The sequence below is a fragment of the Rhinopithecus bieti genome, unplaced genomic scaffold, assembly GCF_001698545.2.
Source record: "Rhinopithecus bieti isolate Rb0 unplaced genomic scaffold, ASM169854v2 scaffold_17667, whole genome shotgun sequence".
Classification (NCBI taxonomy): domain Eukaryota; kingdom Metazoa; phylum Chordata; class Mammalia; order Primates; family Cercopithecidae; genus Rhinopithecus; species Rhinopithecus bieti.
In genome coordinates this window covers 932,594-955,261 of record NW_016809668.1, presented here as the reverse complement: position 1 = coordinate 955,261, position 22,668 = coordinate 932,594, and the positions used below count along the sequence as shown (strand labels likewise).

Below are 22,668 nucleotides of genomic sequence, written 5' to 3'. Positions count from 1 at the left end.
TTATATAATAGTCCTAGAGTATGCAGCTGGTAAAAGCAGAGGCTACATCCGTTATTACTGCTAAGAGACATTCTTCATCCACTAATGTTGTATACGTATGAAAATGGTGTACTGAATACCCTACCCCTGCCTCATACTTTGTATAGGAGAGTACAATAATATAAATCCTAAAAGCACCACTATTGTAGCATAATAAAAGAAAGTCCAAAGAGCTCCTATGTGGACTACTCCAGATAACTTTGCTTCTTTGATACTTGTAGTTTATTGTAGTTTTTGTTAAAAGAAATTTAAGGTCATTATTATTGTACAAAATAAGTGCTTTGATTAATACAGCTATACAGTTTTTTAAATTTTTTAAAAAACCTATGGAGACAGTGATCTTGTCTTTAAAATACGATAGTCCTTTCAGTATAATGTCTTAAAGACACTGCCTTTAATATCTGTTGGGAAGGAAACGTCCAGACTTTTCAAATTTCTTATTATATGTTTCCTTTTTTGTTTATATAAGGAACAATGTTTATAGTTATATGTACAGTGGGTGTCTACAACAAGAAGTGTATATTTTCAAACAATTTTTTAATGATTTAACAATTTTTACAAATCATTTTCAGGCTTCTGCAGCTGTGGATTATCACTGTGAATTGCTTCCTTGCTCATGCATAAGTGTATTTGCAATCCCAAATATACAGGTTTAGTATTTTTGCCTGTTAGTGATTGTTTTACGTGTAACATTTTGGTTGAGATGTTAAATGGTGGACGAGTACTGTGGATGTGAATGTGGGAAGTAATTTTAATCATATGTAATTGGTCACAAGGCCTAATTTGCAGTAACTATTGCTGTTTTATTGAACAATGCCTTGTTGCTTTGTATGCATTAATGTTTGGATGTAAAGATTGTGTCTATCCAACAGTGAGCCACAATATTTAAACTGAGCACCCTAATGTTACAACTACTTTGAGGTGGCCAAATGTAAACTAAAAGCCTTAATTAAAGTGGTCCCATTTTGTAAAAAAAAAAGAGCTTAGGCCCTTCTAAGACTGCAAGGAATGGGGAAAGTAAGTGCTACCTTTCTAGAAAGACACCAATAATCTCCCTTAGGTTTGTCAAACACAAATTTACATTACCCTAAACCAATAATCATAGCTCAGAAATTAAAATAACTCATGGGGTAATGAAGTGCTGAGACTAAGAAGCATTCCAGAGAATGTAGTAAATTCTAATCTAAAGTATTCTAAAACAAGGCACTAGGCCTCCCCAGCTCTGTGCGTTCAATCTCTGTTGTCACGGGGACCAGCTGCCTCATCCTTCTTAGGTGGAGCCCAGGGTGGTGGGTGAAGCTAAGGACAGAAGTTCTGTCATAATTAAGTAGTATCTGGGGTCAGCCCTGTGGTCAACACTCAATACATTTTTGTAGGATGAACAAATGCAATGGCTAAAGGGCAGGGCATTCTAAGCACAGCATGCAATTGAGGCTGAGGGGAGGTGGGAATGGGATGCCTGGGGAGGATGAACCTGGAGTGAGGGAGCCGCCCTGGAACTGGGAGTGTGGGAAGCTGGAGGAGGGAAAAATTCTGAGGGTTTCACCTTAGAGTTCACAGTAGAGTTGGCCCATGGGAGGCAGGCACGACGTGAGAAGTTAGCTCATCAAGTTTGTGCTCTTTCCAAAACAGCTAATACATGCTCTTAGGAGGACATTGTAAACCGACAGAGAACATGTTTAAGCACAGTAGTTGATGATTCTGGGTTTTCTTTTCTTGACAGAAGCAAAAAGGAGAGAGGACTTGTAAGAAAAGGGGAACAACAGGTACAAGGCTTCGTCTTCCATTTTTGCTGAAGTCAATGTCAAGCTTTCCCCCAGGTAGATTTTAATGTGGATTTTACTGTCTAGGAGTTCAATACAATAAAGCTGATCGGGCTCAGAGTTGCTTTCCTTGATAACACCTACAGTTCACATGTGGGAAATTAAAATCTAACAAGGAGGTGATAGTGGGACACAGGATACAGATCTGAGCAGGTTAGGCTCGCATGCGATCTTCCAGAAAATGGGATTTTCAGTGTTTATATCTCCCAGAATAGCATAATTGTTACATGATATTTGATGACAGCTCAGGGAAACGCAGCCACCAACTACAGACTAAATACTAACTAGTTCCTTCTGGTTGCTACCTCTGCTAGGTGAAAGGTTACTTTTATGTCTATCCAATTTCATCTCTTGAGATTACAAAAACAATAAAATTAGCCTGACCGGCCCTACAACCCAAAATTGATTTAAAATCTATTTATTAATCCTGCACATTTTTTGTTGGCTTCAGCAGAAATAATTAAAAATATATATTACCTTGTGGGTTACATCTTGGTGAAACATCAAAGTTGATAACACAGTAAAATCTTACTGCCAAACAAAGACTTGAAAAATATACATGTCCTATATATCAAAATAATTTTTTAGTGCATATGGGCATCATATGGACCATATAACCCAAGCATATTTTCATCACTTTGGAATTTTCAACTCTCACATTTTAGGCATAAATATATTACCTTGGCACAGTGACATAACTGAAGATAAGTGTGTTCCGTTGTTGACATTTAAAGACCCAAGAAATTTCAGTAACATACCCTGCCTTGAATATAAAGGATGTACAATTTATGTTATATAAAAACACTTCATTTCTATAGGTAGAGATCAATTGTATCTCAAACATCCAAGTCTTATTTCTAAATCAATATCTTCTGAAAACATTTTAAATTAAATACATTCCACATACACTCGACACTTCAAATTTTATACCCTTGGTTGGTCAGCAGAATGGTTAGACTCTTAAAGAAAAAGGTATCTGGTTATTTATATATTCCATTACTGCATCTATTTTTTCCATCTGTTCATAAAGTTTCAGGCTTGACTTGTAACTGAGAACCATAACTGAGAGACCATAAATAATGTTTTAAAGCACATTTGTTTTAGACTAGAAATAATGATCATTCAATTCAGGTGATCATGGAAATTGGGGATGAAAGCACAACCATCTGAATTCTGAGTCATCTGTTATGTTGGAAAGAAGCAACTGTAGCCACTGGCTAACAGCCTTTCTACCTGATCTCTCAGCTCCTGCCCAGGCTCCAGAGATCACCAAAGCTTATTTAACACTTCGCTCTCATTAAGCGTGAAAGAAAAGATGTCCTCAAAGTGAGTGAAGAGTCCCAAATGAACACAGTTACATTCACTGAGTTCCAGGAAACTGTCTTCCAGAATCATTTGTTTTAACATAAGAATTTAGGTTTTAACATACCAGGGCTCTCCATTAAAACACTTCAGAATTCCAGGGTTTGAAACTGGAAGACGTGGAAACAAACAAGAACCTCAAGGTCAGGACTATTAAACGCTTACAAAAGACCTGCTGGAGAAAATTGATTCTTTGCTAGTACTTGTTCCACTATTCATTCCTTTTCAACTACATGTGAACAGTGTGGCACATTTATTCTTATGTTCTCAATCACGACAAGAGACGCATTTTCAAAGTTTCTAAAATGTCATGGTTTAGAAAACAGTTTTGGGAAATCATTTTAGTACTTTTTTCCTCCGACTATTGAGAATCTTTGCTGAGAAAACAGAATCTCAGCATGCCCAAAGGGGTTACTGATAGCCAGGGAAAGATCTGGCACTTCCTCATCTATTAAAATCTCTCTTGGGATTAGACATAGGAGATGGTGTCAATATGAATCTACCATATTTTTAGAGCGAGAAGAAAGATTGTAATCTTGAAGAATCAATTGTTGATTTCAATGCCCTCCTCTGCCACTACAATCCTGTTCATAACATCTGAAAGAGTCACTGAATCTACTGTTCTATCACCATTGAATGTACCAAGGAGAACCAGGTGGATATATGTGGAAACATTTAACATGAGTTAACTAATACTCATAATGAGAAAGCTTCCAGAATTCTCTAGGTGCTTAAAGAAGTATGGTATGATGGAAAGACACTAGACAGAGAAAGGAATGCTTTGTCCTACTCCCAGCTCTGTTGCTCACCAGCTGTACGATCTTGAACAAATCACTTTGTTCCTCTGACTCTTAGTTTTCTCATCTGTAAGATGGGGATGGGGTCAGACTTTGATCTTTAAACTCCTTTCCAGCTCCAGGTAACCACCGTATCAGTTACCTTTTAGACACCCTTCCTCGAGATGTAAACAGATTATTACTTTGGGAAATCAGCTGAGTACATTGGAGGTACTCCGACTAGTTCTTAGGTCTTGGTTCACATGGCATGCACTGAGGCAAGGGCAGAGATCAATAAAACAATGTTGAGAGCACTGCCAGGTCAGTGTCAACTGTGTTTCTCAGCCAGATACACGAAGATATGTCGCAAGACATCAGAATGACAACTGAAAGCCAAAGCATTTGTTGTACTGGCCACTCACAGCTGACAGTCTGAGAGCCACTGGAGCCAAGAAAGAAATACATCTGTGTTTCATTCAGTGTGCTTTACATTTAGAATGGCTGCCTCCCCTCCTAGTCCTACTTACCATTTTTGGATTTGAGGCAGTCACATGACCCAGCTGCATGCAGGAAGAGAAGAGAGAGAAAAAGAGCAAGAAGTTGGCGGGGATCTGAGCCAGAGTCCCCTTTCTTACCTCCTCCACAGGACTCGGAGCACTTGGTGAACCCCTCATACTCCCAGTCATACAGCTCGTCGAAATCCTGCAGGCCACCGAAGAGCCCATCTGTCTCGTCTGGGCTGAACTCAGGAATTTCCCCACTGCATGGCCCTGCATAACAGGCACGCTGGGATGCTGGCTTGGGCCCTTCACACTCATCAACAGGCAGGTCAGCCACGGACTGAGAGAAAGACAGGAGCACCTGGCACCTGACTATTCGCACCTGGGTCCCCACACCACAGGTGACTGTGCAGGCCGACCAGGCCTCTGGGATGAACCTGCAGTCAGCAAGCAAACAAGAGAACAGGATGAGAAGCCCCAGGCAGGAGGCTATGGGGGTTGTGAGGGGCTGCATCCCACCTGCCTCCACTGCCCAGAACTGTCCCAGGGGTGCTCAGGGCTCCTCCACCCTGTCCAGTGATGGTGCTTCAGTTTAGTTCATAAGCGATTTTGCCACTGTTTCTGGGTTGCTTGCTTCATGAAGGTCACATGAACTCCCAGCTGCAAGACATTCCAGAGACCACCTGCTTGCTCCCTGCTTTGTACCCACAGTGGAAGCTCCTCCAAGCAGGGAATTGGTGGTTTCTTCTCCTCGCTCTAAATTCCAGTGAGATAGGAATTTGTTTTACAAGACCCCACTAGGAAAATAGGATGCTGGAAAGAAGACGGCCAGATCCTGTCAAACCAAGATGGCAACGAAAGCAACCTCTGGTTGTCCTCATTGCTCATTATACACTAATTATAATATATTAGCATACTAAAAAGACACTCCCACCAGTGCCACAGCAGTTTACAAATGCCATAGCAATGTCTGGAGGTTACCCTATATGGTCTGAAAAGGGGAGGATCCTCAATTCCAGGAATTCTCCATTCCTCTCCTGGAAAACTCATGAATAATCTACCCCTAGTTTAGCATATGATCAAGAAATAACCATAAAAATAGCCAATCAGCAGCCCCCAGGGCTGCCCTGCCTATGGAGTAGCCACCCTTTTATTACTTGACTTGAATAAATTTGCTTTCACTTTGCTCTGTCAGCTAGCTCTTGAATTCCTTCTTGCATGAAGCCAAGAACCCATGAGGTCCCACCAAGGCTGGACCTCAGTTTTGGGGTTTGCCCTGTGACACCAGCACTTGTGCCTCTTGCAAGTGGCTGGCTATTCTTATAGCAGACTGATACTGATAACAAAATAAGCCCTTGGAGATATTTAAGGAAGTTTTTTTTTTTTTTAATAGTCTGGGTCTCATATTCTATAACTTTCTTTGTTCAATATGCTTCCCGAGATTTATTTATATGTATAAGAAGGTATTTTTGTGTGTAAGTTTCCAAGAATGGTGCAAAGTCTTGTTCCTCACACATTCTTTGAATTAGCCTGAGCTCCAATTCTTTTTATATCATAGAGAAAAGCTGTGCTACAAATGTAAATCCACAGGCATACCACTGTAAATGAGAGGTTTTGCATTCAGACAAGTGTGCTCAACATCCTCACACCCAGTCCCCTAAAACAAGCTACATTAGTAAGAACTTCTGAGTTTTTCTCTAGAATGTAGAAAATACCCAAATCTCCAAAATGTCCTCCCACCTTCATTAATCAACCATGACCATAACTATAATGACCTTGAGAGGGACCTAAGAAAAAAAAAAAAAAAAAAAAAAAAAAGCCTAGAAGGAACCACGAATAGTTTCAAAAGTTAGTATAATTCAGACAAAACTTTGGGATGATTTTTTATTTTCATTTTTTCCATGATCCTATTGCTTTCTCATAGGGAGTCATGCTGAGGAGGCATGCAAACCTGGCTCCTTAACCTTGAATTTGGCAGACAATGAAAGATCTGATAAGAAGGTTATAGCATTAGATGCTAGCAAGTGCAAATGGCTCATATCGGGTTCAGGGAAATTGAAATTCTAACAGCAAACTGATCCAAGTTTTCAAACTGGAAGGAACACAACAAACATGTGGCCTGGACCTGAGCCTGGGCTTCATGTGGAACAGGGGTGGTCTGCTCAGAAGATAAGACTTCCCCCAAAATAGCACTCAGTGCTCTGAGGCATGGCAAGAGACTCTTTGAGAAAGGCCCGACCCCAGCTACCTTTGAAGAGTCATCCACTAGGAGAGAACAAAGGTCCCCATATAGCCTTGTCAGGAAGGTGAATGAGGGTAGAATGGCCACCCAGAATTATCCCAAGAAAATCTCATCACAATTTCACCTCCCTCTCACCTTTTGACTTCTTTGTTCCACTTTTGCATGTAGAGAACTTGGAAAAAAATGGTATTCTAAAATATTAAAAAGTCTTCTTGCTTTAAATAATGCCCTGGCAGGAGCTTTTTAGGAACATAAAACCAAAAGCTGCCAGCAAAATCGTTTTAACCCTTTTATTACACATCCACATCCACCTGCCTGGCTCCTGTGACAAGAATCATAACAGATACACAAGCACCGAATTTTGCCACACAGGTGCAGACACAAAGGAAAATGCATGCTAAACTATTTTGTGTGTAAGAAAGGCACAAAAGCATATGATTAGCCTGCCAACTTTGACAACGGTGTGATGAATAACACTTCTTTAATAGTGTGGTACCAAATTTTGTTTTCGAATCAGAAAGATGGCAAGATCTCAAGAACAACTGCACCCTACAAGCTTTTTCTATGCAATAAGAATTATGGTTCTGTTGCTTATAAAGAGCCCTCTTTAGGAACCATTATAACAAGGCAAGGGCTGGCAAGCTTTTTCTGTAAAGGGCCAGATTGAAAATATTTTAGATTTTGCACACTGTGTGAACTCTGTTGCAACTACTCAACTCTGCCATTGTGGAATGAAATATGTAAACAAATTAGTGTGGCTGTGTTCCAATAAAACTTTAGTTTTAAAAAGGAGGTGATGGGATGGTGATGGAAGGGTCTTGATTTGGCCGGTGGACTTTCCAACTCCTGCTATAGGAAAAAACATACAAACACATTGAGATCCATAGATAATCCTCAAACTTATTTTAGGTCTTAGTTTCCATCTCTTTTCACATATATAAGCTTATGGAATATGACAAGTAGCCAACTTGATTGGTGTTTTCTAAGTGAACCCCAGATAAGATCTAGAATATAAATGATGCACAAACTAGACCCTTAGCTCTGCTTGTCTATAATATGAATGACTTCGTATTCGATGTCATTCCAGAACTAAGAAGATACACCGAAAGCACATAAAACAGAAAGGCCATTCTACTGAAGCCCCATGAACTTGTTGCAATGGTTGAAACTCATTTTAAGGCATCATGCTTCAATTAAAACATATATACACATGCACACACATATATATATACACACATACATATATATGTGCGCATGCACACGTGTGTAATTTTTTACTATCTAGACATTTAGGGTTAATAGCAAAAACAATAAACGTCTGTTTTATGTCTCCCAAATGAGAGTTTTATCAAATGTGAAACAGCCTCACTGGCTTATCTCCCAATCCACTATCCTTAGGTCTTCATCGAGTTCACACCAATTAAAAACAATTTGGTTTTTAAGTGGTGCTGTCCTTTGGCAGTCATCTTAATTTCTCTAGTGCATACAGTGTATGATATAATATAATCTCTCTTACTGAAGGCAGGAGATTATGTTTCAAAAGAAAAATATCTGAGAGTGCAAATGGCCAAATGAATAATAACTGTTTTTCATAGGAGGCTTTTCCCCAAGTCCCTAGATCTCCCAACTCCGTATTTACTATTTTGAGTTTTCTGGCCACAAGTGGGAGGAAGCGAGGTCAGTGAGAGGGCAGGCAAGCGAGTTAGGAGGTTTAATTCTAATGTTTAGAAGTCTCATCCTGAACAGCACTTGCTGAGCTAGAAGCTTTAAAGAGGGATCTTTAAAATAGAGGGAAAATTTTTGTTTTTAAATCACTATGTTAATCACTTTCATGTAAAATGGACAATAAAAGGTTAAAATTTGGGAAGTTTAAAATTCTTTTTGTTGGCCGGGCGCTCACGCCTTAATTCCAGCATTTTGGGAGGCCGAGGCAGGCAGATCACCTGAGGTCAGGAGTTCGAGACCAGCCTGGCCAACATGGTGAAACCCTGTCTCTACAAAAATACAAAAATTAGCCGGGCATGGTGGCGGGCGCCTGTAATCCCAGCTACTCGGAAGGCTGAGGCAGGAGAATTGCTTGGGCCCAGGAGGCAGAGGTTGCAGTGAGCCAAGATCGCGCCACCACACTCCAGCATGGGTGACAGAGTGAGACTCTGACTCAAAAAAAAAAAAAATTCTTTTTGTTAGCACCACTACTGTTGGATGAATGAAGAACAGTTTGACAAATGAGTTCTTTAAAAGATGGGTGAAAACTTCAGAAGTAACTGACATGAATTCTGTATTTAGTCTTTCCTTTCAGGAAATTAAAACATCAACAACAACAACAAACCACACCTGGCAAATGAATGATGTATACTTCTGGCTGGCCTATTTGCAAGCTTAATTGTTCCTTTCATTAACAAAAAAAGTATTCTTGAATTAGAGTAATTACCAGTCTCTTTTATGAAATAGAAAACAGTGACAATAAAATTCACTTGTAAAATCCCTAAGTGGTTTAAAAGTTTATTAGTGACTATTATAGAGTTAGAAGCATGCACTGAAATAATAAATAATCACTTTATTAACATACTGCTAAACAAAAACAACTTACTCTTCATTGATTAGTCTCGTGTCACCACAGATACTAGCTAGCACTAGAGAGGAATTCAAGCCAGCTGCAGAAATTGGCATAAGTAAAAAGGAGCCAAATCTTAATAGCCAACACAATGGGGAAAATGCCTTGAAGGCATTTCAGAGACCTTCACAGCAGCCCTTCCCAAATGTTAATAACCAAGACAATGGAGAAAATGCCTCAAAGGCATTTCAGAGCTGTGGCAGTCCCTCCTATCACAGGCCTGGAGGCCTAAGAGGGAAGAATGGTTTTATGGGCGAGACCCAGGGCTCTACTGCCCTGCAAAACCTTGGGACACTGCTCCCTGTGTCCCAGCTGCTCCAGCTTCAGCCGTGGCTTAAAGAGCGCCAGATATGTCTCAGGCATCTGCTCCAGAAGGTGCAAGCCATGAGCCTTGGAGGCTTCCACATAGTGTTAAACCTGTGGGTACACAGAGGGCAGGAGTTTAAGCTTGGAAGCCTCTACCTAGATTTCAGAGGATGTATAGAAATGCTTGGGAGTCAAGGCAGAAGTCTGTCGCAGGAACAGAGACCTCATGGAGAACCTCTACTAGAACAGCATGGAGGGGAAATGTGGGATTGAAGGCCCCACACAGAATCCCAGTGGAGCTGTGAGAAGAGGGCCATCATCCTCCAGACCCCAGAATCGTAGATCCACTGACAGCTTGCACCATGAACCTAGAAAAGCTGCAGGCACTCAACTTCACAGGGGTGGAGATACCCAAGGCCTTTGGAGCCCACCCCTTGCATCAGCCTAGATGTGAGACATGGAGCCACAGATCATTTTGGAGCTTTAAGATTTAATGACTGCCCTGCTGGGTTTCTGACTTGCATGGGGTCTGTAGCCCCTTTGTTTTGGCTGATTTATCCCTTTTGGAATGGGTATATTTACCTAATGCCTGTACCTCCATTGTATCTTGGAAGTAACTAACTTGTTTTTTATTTTACAGGCTCATAGGAAGAACGGACTTGCCTTGTCTCAGATGAGAATTTGGACTATGAACTTTTGAGTTAACGCTGAAGTAAGAATTGGGAGACTGTTGAGAAGGGATGGTTGTATTTTGCAATATGAGAAGGGCATGAGATTTGGGAGGGGCCAGGGGCAGGGTAATATGGTTTAGATTTGTGTCCTTGCCCAAATCTCCTGTCAAATTATAATCCCCAGTGTTGGAGGAGGGGCCTGGGGGAGGTGATTGCATCATGGGGAGAGATTTCCCCCTTGCTGTTCTCATGATGGTGAGCGAGTTCTCACGAGACCTGGTTGTTTAAAAGTGTGTAGCATTTCCTCCTTTGCCCTCTTCCTCCTTGTCCAGCCATGTAAGATGTGCCTGCTTCCCCTTCTCCTTCTACCATGATTATAAGTTTCCTGAGACCTCCCTAGCTATGCTTCCTGCACAGCCTGTGGAACTGTGAGTCAATGAAACCTCTTTTACTTATAAAGTGGCAAGTCTCAGATAGTTCTTTATAGCAATGTGAGAACAGACTACTGCACTGACCCTCAGGCCTAATAGGTCCCCTATTAACCTCTTTGAGCATCTTTCCATTTTCTTAAAATAGCTACCAGTCTTTGATAATCACAATGCAAATCTTTATGTAATAATTGTCCCCCTCACTTGACCAAATCTCTATGAAGGTAGAACTTCACATAATAGGAGCTCAATAAATAATTTTTCAAAGAAATAAATGGATTGATAAACAGAAGGATAAGAGTTAATGTTATGATTGACTTGGTACTGTGCTTATTCTTAGGGCCAAAGACTGAAACCAAGCTAGATAAAGAAGCAACAGCCAAAAGACTCTAAGAAACTAAGTCATACTTTTCTGTTCTAGGCATTTCACATGAGGAAATACAAACCTCTTCCTACTATAGGAGTTTCATATGGCTATAGAAACCATAAGAAACTCCTACAGCAGGAAAAGCTTAGAGTTACTATACCCAAACTAAGCAGCTATTGTGGGCTTATTCATTTATATTTCTTATAGCCATACTTGGGCAGTATATGCCTGCTGAATTTCATCTTGATGGGTTGTTAGGTAGTTATGTAGCTTGAGGTAAGTTGAAATTCTGTGTCTATCACACTTCAGTGAAATATCAATAAAATGTCATTTAGAAGAATAAAATACTAAGGGGCAGCTTTGAGACAGATGCTGACTTCAATAATTTTTACAGGACTCTGGTCAAACACTGCCTTATCATACCATCAGCTACTCAACAGTGAAGCGCTGGAGCACTTTGGAACTTTTCCTAGGTTAGAGAAACCCAAGGTAGAACTTTTGTCTTTTTTATCTACTTTTTAAAACCCAACATCCATACAATTTTGGGAAAAAAGGAAGAAAGACTACTCACTACACGTAGCAGATACAAATAAAGCCAAATTATTCTTTTCAGAAATGAAAAGTGAGGATATGACACTTGTTTCGGATCATCTTTCTTTCTCTTTGCTTTTCTGACCTAAATGAACAGAACGGGATTTGAACATTTGCTTTGCTTTTCCTTGAAAATAGTCTGCTTAAAAGGCCACATCCCAGGGACTCAGATGCCATCACAGCTTACAATGCTATCACTGCATTTGTAGTTCTCAGCTTAATATTGGAATGTAGTTTAAATGCCTATCATTTTCCCTGGCTTTGATAAAGATTTAAAATATTGGAAACCAATACTTTTCATGTACCATTTCTTCTTTACATGGAATGAAATTAGTTTATCTTGTAATTTTGTGAAGGTTTCTTTCCCTTAATTCAACACGTTTGGCAAAGCTTTCCAATGAAAAGTTCAGTTCATTAAAAATGACCTTAATGGACTTAACATATATTGGTGGTGACAGGGTGCATACTTTATTTTGGCACACAAGGATCCCATTAATTTGTCTTTGTCACTCTCTAGGGCTCTGCTAAGCAACAGTTCAGATTTAGCTTTCTGAAAGTAGCTACAGAATGAGCAACTGTGGTGACAGAGGGAGGGGCTGATAAATTTAGAACTTCTTGGTTTGCAATCAAGGCTTTTCTAATGACTACATAAAAATGGCTCTATCTGATCTTGAGTTTATTATTGATTCTGCTGTCTCTGTGTATGGAGATCAAGTATATTTAACTGAGAGTAGAGAGAGGTTGCTTTTTCACCCAGGCAGCTTCTGAACTTTTCTCACTCATTTTTGTAATTCCTCATAAATCTCTTTTTATTTAAATAAAGATTTGTCTCTTAAACTCTGGGCTAACTCAAAAGTATGGTGCTTATAAGTGAGTCTTCAAAGATCCTCAGGAGTGTAGACGAAGAAAAGCAGTAAGGTGGTGTGAGCTGGGAACCCACTAGCTGAGTTTTGAGTTAATATTGTTGTTCTCTCTCAAATGCCATTAGATACAAGATGTATGAGGCAGATACAACAGCTGCCTCAATTTCTCTATTTGTAATAAGTGGTTATTAGACATCATAACTCCCTTAAAGATTCTCTAGGAAAATGAATGATGCTAGAAAAGGCCTAATCATAACAGCACTTTATATACGTAGCACTTCCTGCATACCAGGTACTTTACACAGATTAACTTAAACCTCAGAAGAACCCTATGAGGTAGAGATTATTATCATCCTCACTTCACAGGTGATAAATGGAGGCATATGGGGTTAAATGACTCCCAAGGTCAAGATTCACACACAAGCTCTGTGTCTCTGGGGCCCACACTTTTAGTCACTGTGCAGAGCTGTCCTGCATGGAGGTATGATAAAAAATCAACTTGTTTTTTACTCTGATTCCAGCAGGATTGTATCTTTGTCAGGGCATACAAACACTGAGACTCACCCCTCACCAGTTCACACAGTTGGCAGCTTAATACATCTGAAAAAAATCAACTTTAGGAAATTATCTGTGACTTCTATAGCCTGTTTTTAACATATAGGTAGGAATATCTGAGGTACACATAATGATACAAAATATCTGATCACTTGCTATGTAAAAAGATCATATATCTTTCCCCAAGTACTAGTTTTGGAATCAAAGCCAGATTCAAATCAGTTTGATCATAATCTGTCAAACATCAGTTCACATCAACATCCCCCTCAAACCTTTTCAATGTATATATTATTTTCTTTTATCATTTATTTCTTATGTTTATGCATTACCATGTAATAGCTTAACTATTTGATATTTTATCTTAGAGGTAGATGAAATTCTAATATATGCTAGTAGAGAATCTGGAAATTCCATAAATAAGTCTCCTGAACTCCTTTTTAAATCAGTAACCCTCTCATGCTATGATACCCAAACATCAAATTGCATTTCTTATAGACAGCTAGCTCATTTCTTCAGTCTGTGGATAGACAACCAGTACTCAACACTTTGGTCACAATCCTATTGCTCTTGTGATAAGAATGCACTAAAGGTTTCTTGAGAGCAAAGACTATGGTTATTTTTGCAATACCTGCACCTGGTACATAGAATGGCATAGGGCAAGCAATTTATAGGTGAGTTTAGCTTCCATCATTAGGAGGTGTGAACAATTTAGCAAGTCTAGTGGCTCTCTAAAGTCATCTAGAATATGGAATTAGCCCAAGAAATTATATTAAGCACTTTGCTGCTGCAGATAACAGGGAGGAGGCCAGAAAGGAAGGTGTTGGAAATGAGAGAGGTCGAGACTATTGTAGGGGAAGGGCTGATGCTGTCCGGCCAGTGTGAGGCTTTAGCTCTATCATATGCCAGTTTTCAAAATTAAGTGCTTTTTTATCTTATAATTCTAATGCTCAACTCTTTGCTCCTTGAACATTCTTTTTGTTGATTGAATAATCTGTGAAGTGTTTAAATTTCTTGATCTTAGATTTCTTAAGAATCATGAATCATCTCACCTGTTTCTATACATAAACAAGATATTCCTCATTACTTTTCTGTGGCCTGAGATTCATGAAGAGAATATAATTCAGGTATCTCGTATTTAGAATATAAATAGTAACACTATATGGACCCATGGTGTTTGGTTCACTACATTTTGAGGAGGGATATAAAAACACATGCCACACAATTAACATTTCTAGCCACTTAAAAAATATTAATTCACATTCTTAACCACTGAGTTAAGTCATCTACATTCTTAGACTACTTATTGAGTATAAATATGGACTAATGAAAACATATGCTTAAATATATCTTTAAATACTATTTTCAGCAAGGTAAACAAGGCATTTAATGATTACAGAATCACCATGGAGACCCTTATTGGCTTTTCTATATGCATCTAATTCCTTGTGGGTTCTGTTCACATAGATGCATGACAGGAATTTCCCTTTGCTTCTTATTCAATAAACCCCATTGCTAAGCTGATGCCATCTGGCATCCAGATACTACTGCTGCCTCCTGCTTACTTACTTTTCTTCCTCTTCTTCTTCTTTTTTGTAATGGCTCACAACAAGGTTATTTATGGCAATACATTTAAGCCCTGACTATTATGTTGAAGCACAAATATAGTCTCCTAACCATGCAAAGCCATTGACTGAAAATCTAGTAAGATAACTCAAGATCTTTTAAAATGCAAGATCACAGCACAAGAACTACCCAATCTTACCTTTGAAAAAATGGCATCATTAAGGCTCTCCACCTGGTGAATGCCAGCTATTTAACAAGAGAATGCCTGGATAAAATGGTTATGTTGGCCACACTGTGTCCAAAGCAACTGGCATATCCCATTGGTTCTTCCGAGCCACTGAAGAACTACTGGCAACTGAAATATGTCTGGAAGAACTTGGCTTCCCTAAGTGCCAACTGGTCCTCACTTTCTCTACCTGGGATGCCTTGTTTTAGAGATCAGGAAGAGCACCTAAAGCATCCAGACTATATCTTTTTTTTTTTTTCTTTTTTTTACAGGAGTCCCTTAGCAAATTACACCTTCTAGGGCATTAGGTGGCCTGTTAGTAGCCTGAAGGAGTTAAGGAAATGAACAATTTCCTTCGGTTCCAACTCAGACAGGCTTTCTAAGGTAAGCTGAATGACTTCCTATCCAATAACATTTCTTTAAATGTACTGGGGATCATCATTGTATCATTTTTCCTCAAGAAATTAAGCTGTCGGAAGGGTCACACTATGTACTTGCCTGGGTGATGCATGTCAGGCGATAGTGATGTTTATGCATATATCTCAACCAAGACTAAAACTACAGTATAAAAATAAGAGATGGAAAACCTGTCAGTAATTTTTTTTAACTTCCACTTGATTAACAAATGTAATTGTACTACCACTTTGCAGTTCCAATTCCCCACCTAATAAAGGTACACTTTTGAGTTTCCAAAAAGACTTAGAAGGCTATTCCTACATATTGTTCCATGAAAGCAACCAGATGGGCTCAATCTGGCATTTAAATGATGTATCCTAAATCTAACAGCACTCTCAACAGCTGGAGGGAAATTCGAAATGACATAGTTTGAACCTTAACAGAAGATAATTTTATCAGTCTTTTCCCCATCTCCCCTTTTCTACTACTAGCATGGCACTGCTATTACCCTCTCCCAGACTCTCCCAGAGTCTTAGTAATTGTAGAAGTCTACCTCAACGGTCAGAGGCATTTGAACCAGGGCGACTCCATCTCAAATAGGCACTGGGTAAAATGAGGCTGAGACCGGCTGGGCTATATTCCCAGGAGATTAGGCATTCTTAGTCATGGTCTCTCTCTCTCTCTCTCTCTCTCTCTCTCTCTCTCTCTCTCTCACACACACACACACACACACACACACACATATGTGTGTGTGTATATATATATATATATTTTAGATGCTCTGTTGCCCAGGCTGGAGTTTGGTGGCACGATCTCAGCTCACTGCAGCCTCCACCTCCCAGGCTCAAGCAACACTTCAGCCTCACACTCCTGAGTACCTGTGAATATAGGCACACACCACCATGCCTGGCTAAGTGTTTTGATTTTTGGTAGAGATGACGTCTTGTTATGTTGCCCAGGCTGGTCTTAAATTCCTCATGTTGTACACACCTAGAAAATATATTCAGCTGGGTGTGGTGGCTCATGCCTGTGATCCCAGCACTTTGGGAGGCCGAGGAGGGTGGATCACCTGAGGTCAGGAGTTCAAAACCAATCTGGCCAACACGGTGAAACCCTGTCTCTACCAAAAATGCAAAAATTAGCTGGGCATGGTGGCAGGCACCTGTAATCCCAGCTACGCAGGAGGCTGAGGCATGAGAATAGCTTGAACCCAGGAGGTGGAGATTGCAGTGAGCTGAGATCACGCCATTGCATTTCAGCCTGGGTGGCAAGAGTGAGACTAGATTAAAAAAAAAAAAAGAAAAGAAAATATATTCATCACAATGTTTCCACCACATGAATCAAATGTGTCATAACAAACCAATCTGTTGTTGAGGGAAAAAAATAAACATGTAGAAGTATTTCTGAGTTGAAGATTCAACTTTATATGATGAATCTATCTATATATTACCACCATGTGAGCCAATCTCCATATTTATTTCAGTGGTTCTATGAAACTGATATCTGGATTTGTATCTTGTGTACGGTGTTCAGTGCAGCCACAATGTTGGTTGTTGGTACATTCTTCTGGTCTATAAAATGTTATTTCTTGGCAATTCAGTTTTTAGTCTTTTATCATTGTTTTCTTTTAAACATCTTAAAGCAGTTACTTCCTAACATATGTTTGACCTGAGTGCTAATCAATCTTTTCCTTACCTTTTGGGGTTACTAAAAGTATCTAACATTGAACAAAGGTATCTTCATATACTGAAGACATTAATCTGGTGATTTTTCTGTATTATGTAATGAGATAGGTTGGTGATAATATTTTCACTTTCCATATGGGGAAATAAATGATAATTACTGCTTTACTACAGAACTCTCCAATGTTAGCTGGAGCCAAAGCAAGAGATAATAGTTGTGGACCACTGTTCTTGCCTCGCTGTAGCAGTTCAGAAGTGACAGTCACAGCTTCTAAACATTACCATTTAATTTAAGCAGTGTGAGTCTCTTTGGTGGGGGGAAGGAATGACTTGCTGACAGTTGATCATTTTTTTCATTATGCTTCAGAGAGTAATTATAGGTTGTTACATACATTTAGAAGCCAGTCTATGTGGTTTAAGAAAAGATGGAATTAAGGCCATGCAACATTATGTTTTTTAAATTCAAAATCAATATAGATGTAAAAAATGTGACACGATCTTTCTTAGGGTGCAGTGCACTAAACACATAAAAGTGTATTAAAATGTGGAAACCATATACCTTTCATTACATTATTCTACAGCTGTCATTTATTTTATTTTGGTATAAAAGTAATTATTATTCTGAGCACAATAGTATACATTTCCTTTACCCTGCACCAGCACTCCAATTACAATCTACTCCAATTCAGATTAATCATGCCAAAATGGCAATTTCATTACACTAAGAGTAGATCTTAAAAGTTTAATATATGGCTATACTTTCAATGGCTAAAGCTATGTTTAACTACTTTAGAGATTTTATTAAGATTAAAGTTAAACGTAATGCATCTTAATCAGACCTTTAGTAGAAAACATTCATTACAAAACATGGTTGACAATGGCCTATGTAATGCTTCTGTGGATGCATTAAACTCCACTGATAGCTTTCATCTGAAAGGTGTCTAATAATGGTAAGATGTTTACCGATGTAAGATGTTTCTAAATAATTTTGTATTATTATTTACCATCAGCCAGAATGCAAGATTATACATAGGATTACACTTTAGTCCAAGTGACAAAATACAGTGTACAAGGGGAAAATAGTTTATTTAGGTAAAATAATACATACCTGGTTTCAAATTGATTTAACCCAATAGGATATAAAAGGAGTCACCAGTTCTAATTATATAGCATCTTTCTGTGTCTTAGATAGGACCTTACTGGATTAAGAAGTTATTAATGCCCCCCTAAAAAGAACTGCTGATTTACTCCTCAGCAATAAGAAGGCCTGTCAAATCAGGTACTGGTAGAGGAGAAGTAAAAAATTGTAAGCCTTCATATATTCATTTCACGGTTACATCGTGATCTTTAATCCCTTCTTTCCTCCAAAGTTCTGCAATGGTTAGTTGTTTTTTCTTAAAGAAGTCAAAAAGTTTGCTGTAGTAACTTTACAGTACAGAAATAATTTATGTTTGCTTAATTATCCTTTTAAGTAAAAATATGTGTTTCCTGGGCCAGGCGCGGTGCCTCACACCCGCAATCCCAGTACTTTGGGAGGCTGAGGCAGGCGGACTGCTTGAGGTCAGGAGTTTGAGACCAGCCTGGGAAACATGGAGAAACCCAGTGTCTACAAAAAAAATTAAACTTAGCCCGGTGTGGTGGCCTGCGCCTGTAGTCCCAGCTACTCAGTAGGCTGAGGTGGGAGAATTCATTGAGCCTGGCAGGTTGAAGCTGCAGTGAGTTATGACTGTGCCACTGCACCCCTGCCTGGGTGACAGAGTGAGGCCCTATCTCAAAAATAAAAAAATAGGGAAAAAAAGTGTTTTCTACTGTGTGTACCTTTTTTATGTGTGAAATGAAATGACAGAATACCATTTCTTTAGAAATCACCTTTAGTTATTGTACAAATCTATATTTTGGATTTCTTGTGCACTCAGGTACACAACTGTGTTCTGGCAAACCATATCAGATTTAGATTCAAACAGAATGAATCTGAGAAAATTCTAAATTGCATTTGAACAGGTTGCAATGTTAATTTATATCTCCAGTAAAATTTGGAAATCATTTTGTATCCTACATGCTGTACTATTAACTCTTGGAGGGTAGGTGACATATCTTAAGTGCCAGTGAATAGCACAGAGCTTAGAACTTACATTAAATGAATTAATCTAGAAAATTTTTCAACCTGAGAAATTTCTTGGGTCATCAACGAAATTGTTCAATCAATTGTATCTCCTCATTTGTAAAAGTGATGTAGTAGCTATGCCTATCAGTGTTTTCTAATGAAATCAGTACATAAACTTATCAGCCAATCAATCAACCACTTAATCTACTTTTGTCTCTCTTTGTTTCCTCTTCTGAAGCATCTGGCAAATCTGGGCCTCACGGTTTTACAGATTCCATGGCCTTGATAAAGTTGAGCACACATGGGACATAATCAAGTGGGGCAAAGAACTAGGTCCACCCCTAATACCAATCCCAGGAAGAAAGGGAAAATAAAAGTTAATGAACTTCCTTTGCCCCTCAGGTATACTTTACTTGCTCTTTAATTTTTGTGAGCGACTGTATTGCAAAACTGGGAGAGTGTGAAAAGCAGCTCAGACTTTCCCATCAAATCTATGTTATATCATCAGCTGCAGCCTGGGCCTTCTCACCTTTGGCCCCTTGCCAAGAGAGGAGGTCCAATTTTGGAGAAGAGGGTAAGCACTACACCTTCATTTACTTACTTTAGGCAAAACAGAAGTATTTACAATGCAATCATCAGTTTTGATAAACACTTTTTGAAACTAATCAATCTTTAATTGAGAGCCAAAAAGCCTCCTTTCACCTTTGGTGAGATGATTACACTTAGTTCAGAACCCATGAAAGCTACAACCAGTGATACACTGCTTTCTTTAAATAAATCAGTTTCAAATGTAGAACAATTTGTGCTTTTAAAACTTACGAGGGCTCCTCTGACACAGCAGCTCCTTCTTCTAGTTCTTGAGCTTGTTTGAACCACGGCAACTTGGCCTCGACTGGAAGTTTCTCTGAGAATTCAGTGAGTGCACATACAAGAGAAGAGGTTAGAACCAATCTGGGATTTTAGGAAAATTCCTTATTCTCCTCACCAAGAAGTTACTATGTTGACAAACACAAATAATAAGTTTTTAGGTAAATTGCTGCCTCTGATGATGGTTATATCTAGAAAAATAAAACCGAATTTTAAAATGTTTAATAATACTAGTTTGTGTACAAGTTTCCTCTTTATTATGATTAATAGCAAAGGAAAATCCTTTTATTATGAAAGTTGTAAGTGTAGGAGCACTAGCTTAATATGCATATAAAGAATCATCAAAGTATCTTTTCACCAGTTCCTCTTGAAAAGGTAGAGCAGCATGTACCTTGGAAAACAAAGTACAATCAATTATATTGTGATACTCTCATAAATTCTCACTTTTTTTTTTTTTGCCTTTTAGCTAAGCGTGATCTATGTCACATTGCCAAAAACAAATTCTGTCACTCTGAAATTCACAAAACATTGGTTTAGATATCTGACTCATTCAACACTACCCCAAGGCTCACTGCCAACTGGAATATGTGCAAATGAGGGCTCATAACACATAATTTGACTTATTTCGCCTATTTATCTAGCTCTGGCCAAACAATTCAAAATAAGCTTCTAGTTACTTCCTGGGAAAAAATTGTGGAGGAGAAAAATGAAGAGGGAGGTTATAACTGCTCCTACAGAAGTAACTGCCAAGATTCCCATTCTAGCATATTTATTAGGGTCATTTATGGGGATATTTGCCTTTATAGTATGAGCCAATGACGCTCTATCACCATTTTATAACATATAATTGCAAGGATGAAAGAAATATGTCTATACATATATGCACCATAGAATTATTTGGTATTTTAACGATGTTTAGAGAGCCAGGCTCACTCCTTAGTTGTGAAAATCCAGATTTGATTCTTGATAGTTAACTACAAACTGCTTTTCTTTCTGTGAAGTGGCTTGGTGAAGATAAAGCTAATAAATAATTGACTATTTTAAGTTAGGGGCATCACTTCTTGTTCTCTATGCACAGCAATTGTTTATAGTCAAAAAACAAAGCAAGTGAGAAATGTAAAACTGCCAAAGCCAAAAGGATTTACTCACATTTTAAACACAGCAACACAGTACCTATACATACATCATTTTACAACTACCACAACTATCCCAGTAAATGACTCAGTCGGCCGGGCACGGTGGCTCAAGCCTGTAATCCTAGCACTTTGGGAGGCCGAGACGGGTGGATTGCTTGAGCTCAGGAGTTCAAGACCAACCTGGGCAACATGGTAAGAAACCCCGTCTCTACTAAAAAAAATACAAAATATTAGCCAGGCACGGCGTCATACACCTGTAGTCCCAGCTACTCTGGAGGCTGAGGCAGGAGAATTGCTTGAACCTGGGAGGCGGAGGTTGCAGTGAGCCGAGATCGCACCACTGCACTCCAGCCTGGGCGACAGAGTGAGACTCCATCTTAAAAAAAAAAAAAAAAGACTCAGTCAATGCAGCTGTCTCTGATGGCATAAGTTAGCTCTCTGTCTTTCAATAAGGAAGCATTCAGTTTGGCACTAATAGTAAGCTTGCAATACTTTATTGTTCTTTTGAACTAAATCCTGTCAGACACACCTGTAGCAACCTCCTCCCACAGTGGAGGGCGCTGATGATAGTCAGGAGTTAAAAGTAACTTACTGTATGTGGCAGTTACTATATTCCAGGCACTAGGTTAACCACCTTGTTTATGGTACCTCTCATTTAACCTTCACATCATCTCTGATTTAGATACTATTATTATACCCATTTTACAGAGGAGGAAACCAAGGCTTTGAGAGAGGTGCATTTATTAAAATAAATCAGGATTTCTGGGGTTTTTTGGTTTCCTTTTATATCATTAATTTAGATTTTATGATGCCATTCAGTTGCAATTAGGACTACCTATAGTATAATAAAGAGCTACACTGTGACTGATTTTCAGAGAAATTTAATGGCTTAAAGAAATAAAGAAATGGGAGCCATATTTAATATTAAAAATTAAAGGAGATTTAAAGAGTTATTTACTTCTGAATGGTTTGTGACTTTGAATTTTTCTATTCCATTGGCACAGACAAGTAACAATACTTGTACAGAAATCAAATTCGTATTCTTGCTAATCTGAGACACCCAGTATAATTATAAGAAGTCTGGCTCAATAAATGCTTAGTTCTACACCTCCCTAAAATTTCTTTTTTATTAATTCTTGCAATATCTATTAAATTCTGATATATTTTAAATTATGGTTCTAGAATTCAGTCTCATATTAATGTTTTAATTTTCAATATAAAAAGCGATAGTTTTCTGTTTCATCAGTTTGAAGTATGAGACTTCCCAATGTACTTCAACCTTAGCAAAACAGACATACTTGGGTTCACTCCCTTGTTTTTAAAGGCAAGAAATGTAGATAGTAAATCAAGCATATATTTCTAGGATATCTGGTCTCTCTTTAAGCAGATACATCTGCTTTCTTCAGCAATAGTCCTCAAACAACTTTATGACTTGGGAGATAATTACATAAATATATTTCTACATGTAGTGGTTAATGAAATTTTGCAATCAAAATCATTTGAAAGATTCTTTAAAAGAATCAAATTCCTTTAGTAAAGTTATAAAGAATTGTTACT

The 22,668-nt window shown here is 38.7% G+C and overlaps 1 protein-coding gene across 3 annotated transcripts in view; it reads right to left on the bottom strand.

Annotated features, from left to right (window-relative positions):
* ADAMTSL1 (ADAMTS like 1) overlaps nt 1-22,668 on the bottom strand; it is a 984,547-nt gene that overhangs the window by 199,227 nt on the left and 762,652 nt on the right. For 2 of the 3 annotated variants that reach the window (XM_017890108.1, XM_017890110.1), the window contains 2 exons: nt 19,928-20,012; nt 4,636-4,937 (listed from right to left, as the gene is read on the bottom strand). In XM_017890108.1, coding sequence (XP_017745597.1) covers nt 4,636-4,937; nt 19,928-20,012 — 387 coding nt within the window. Of the gene's footprint in view, nt 1-4,635; nt 4,938-19,923; nt 20,013-22,668 lie in introns of those variants that run through there. The other variant, XM_017890111.1, reaches the window with a different exon arrangement.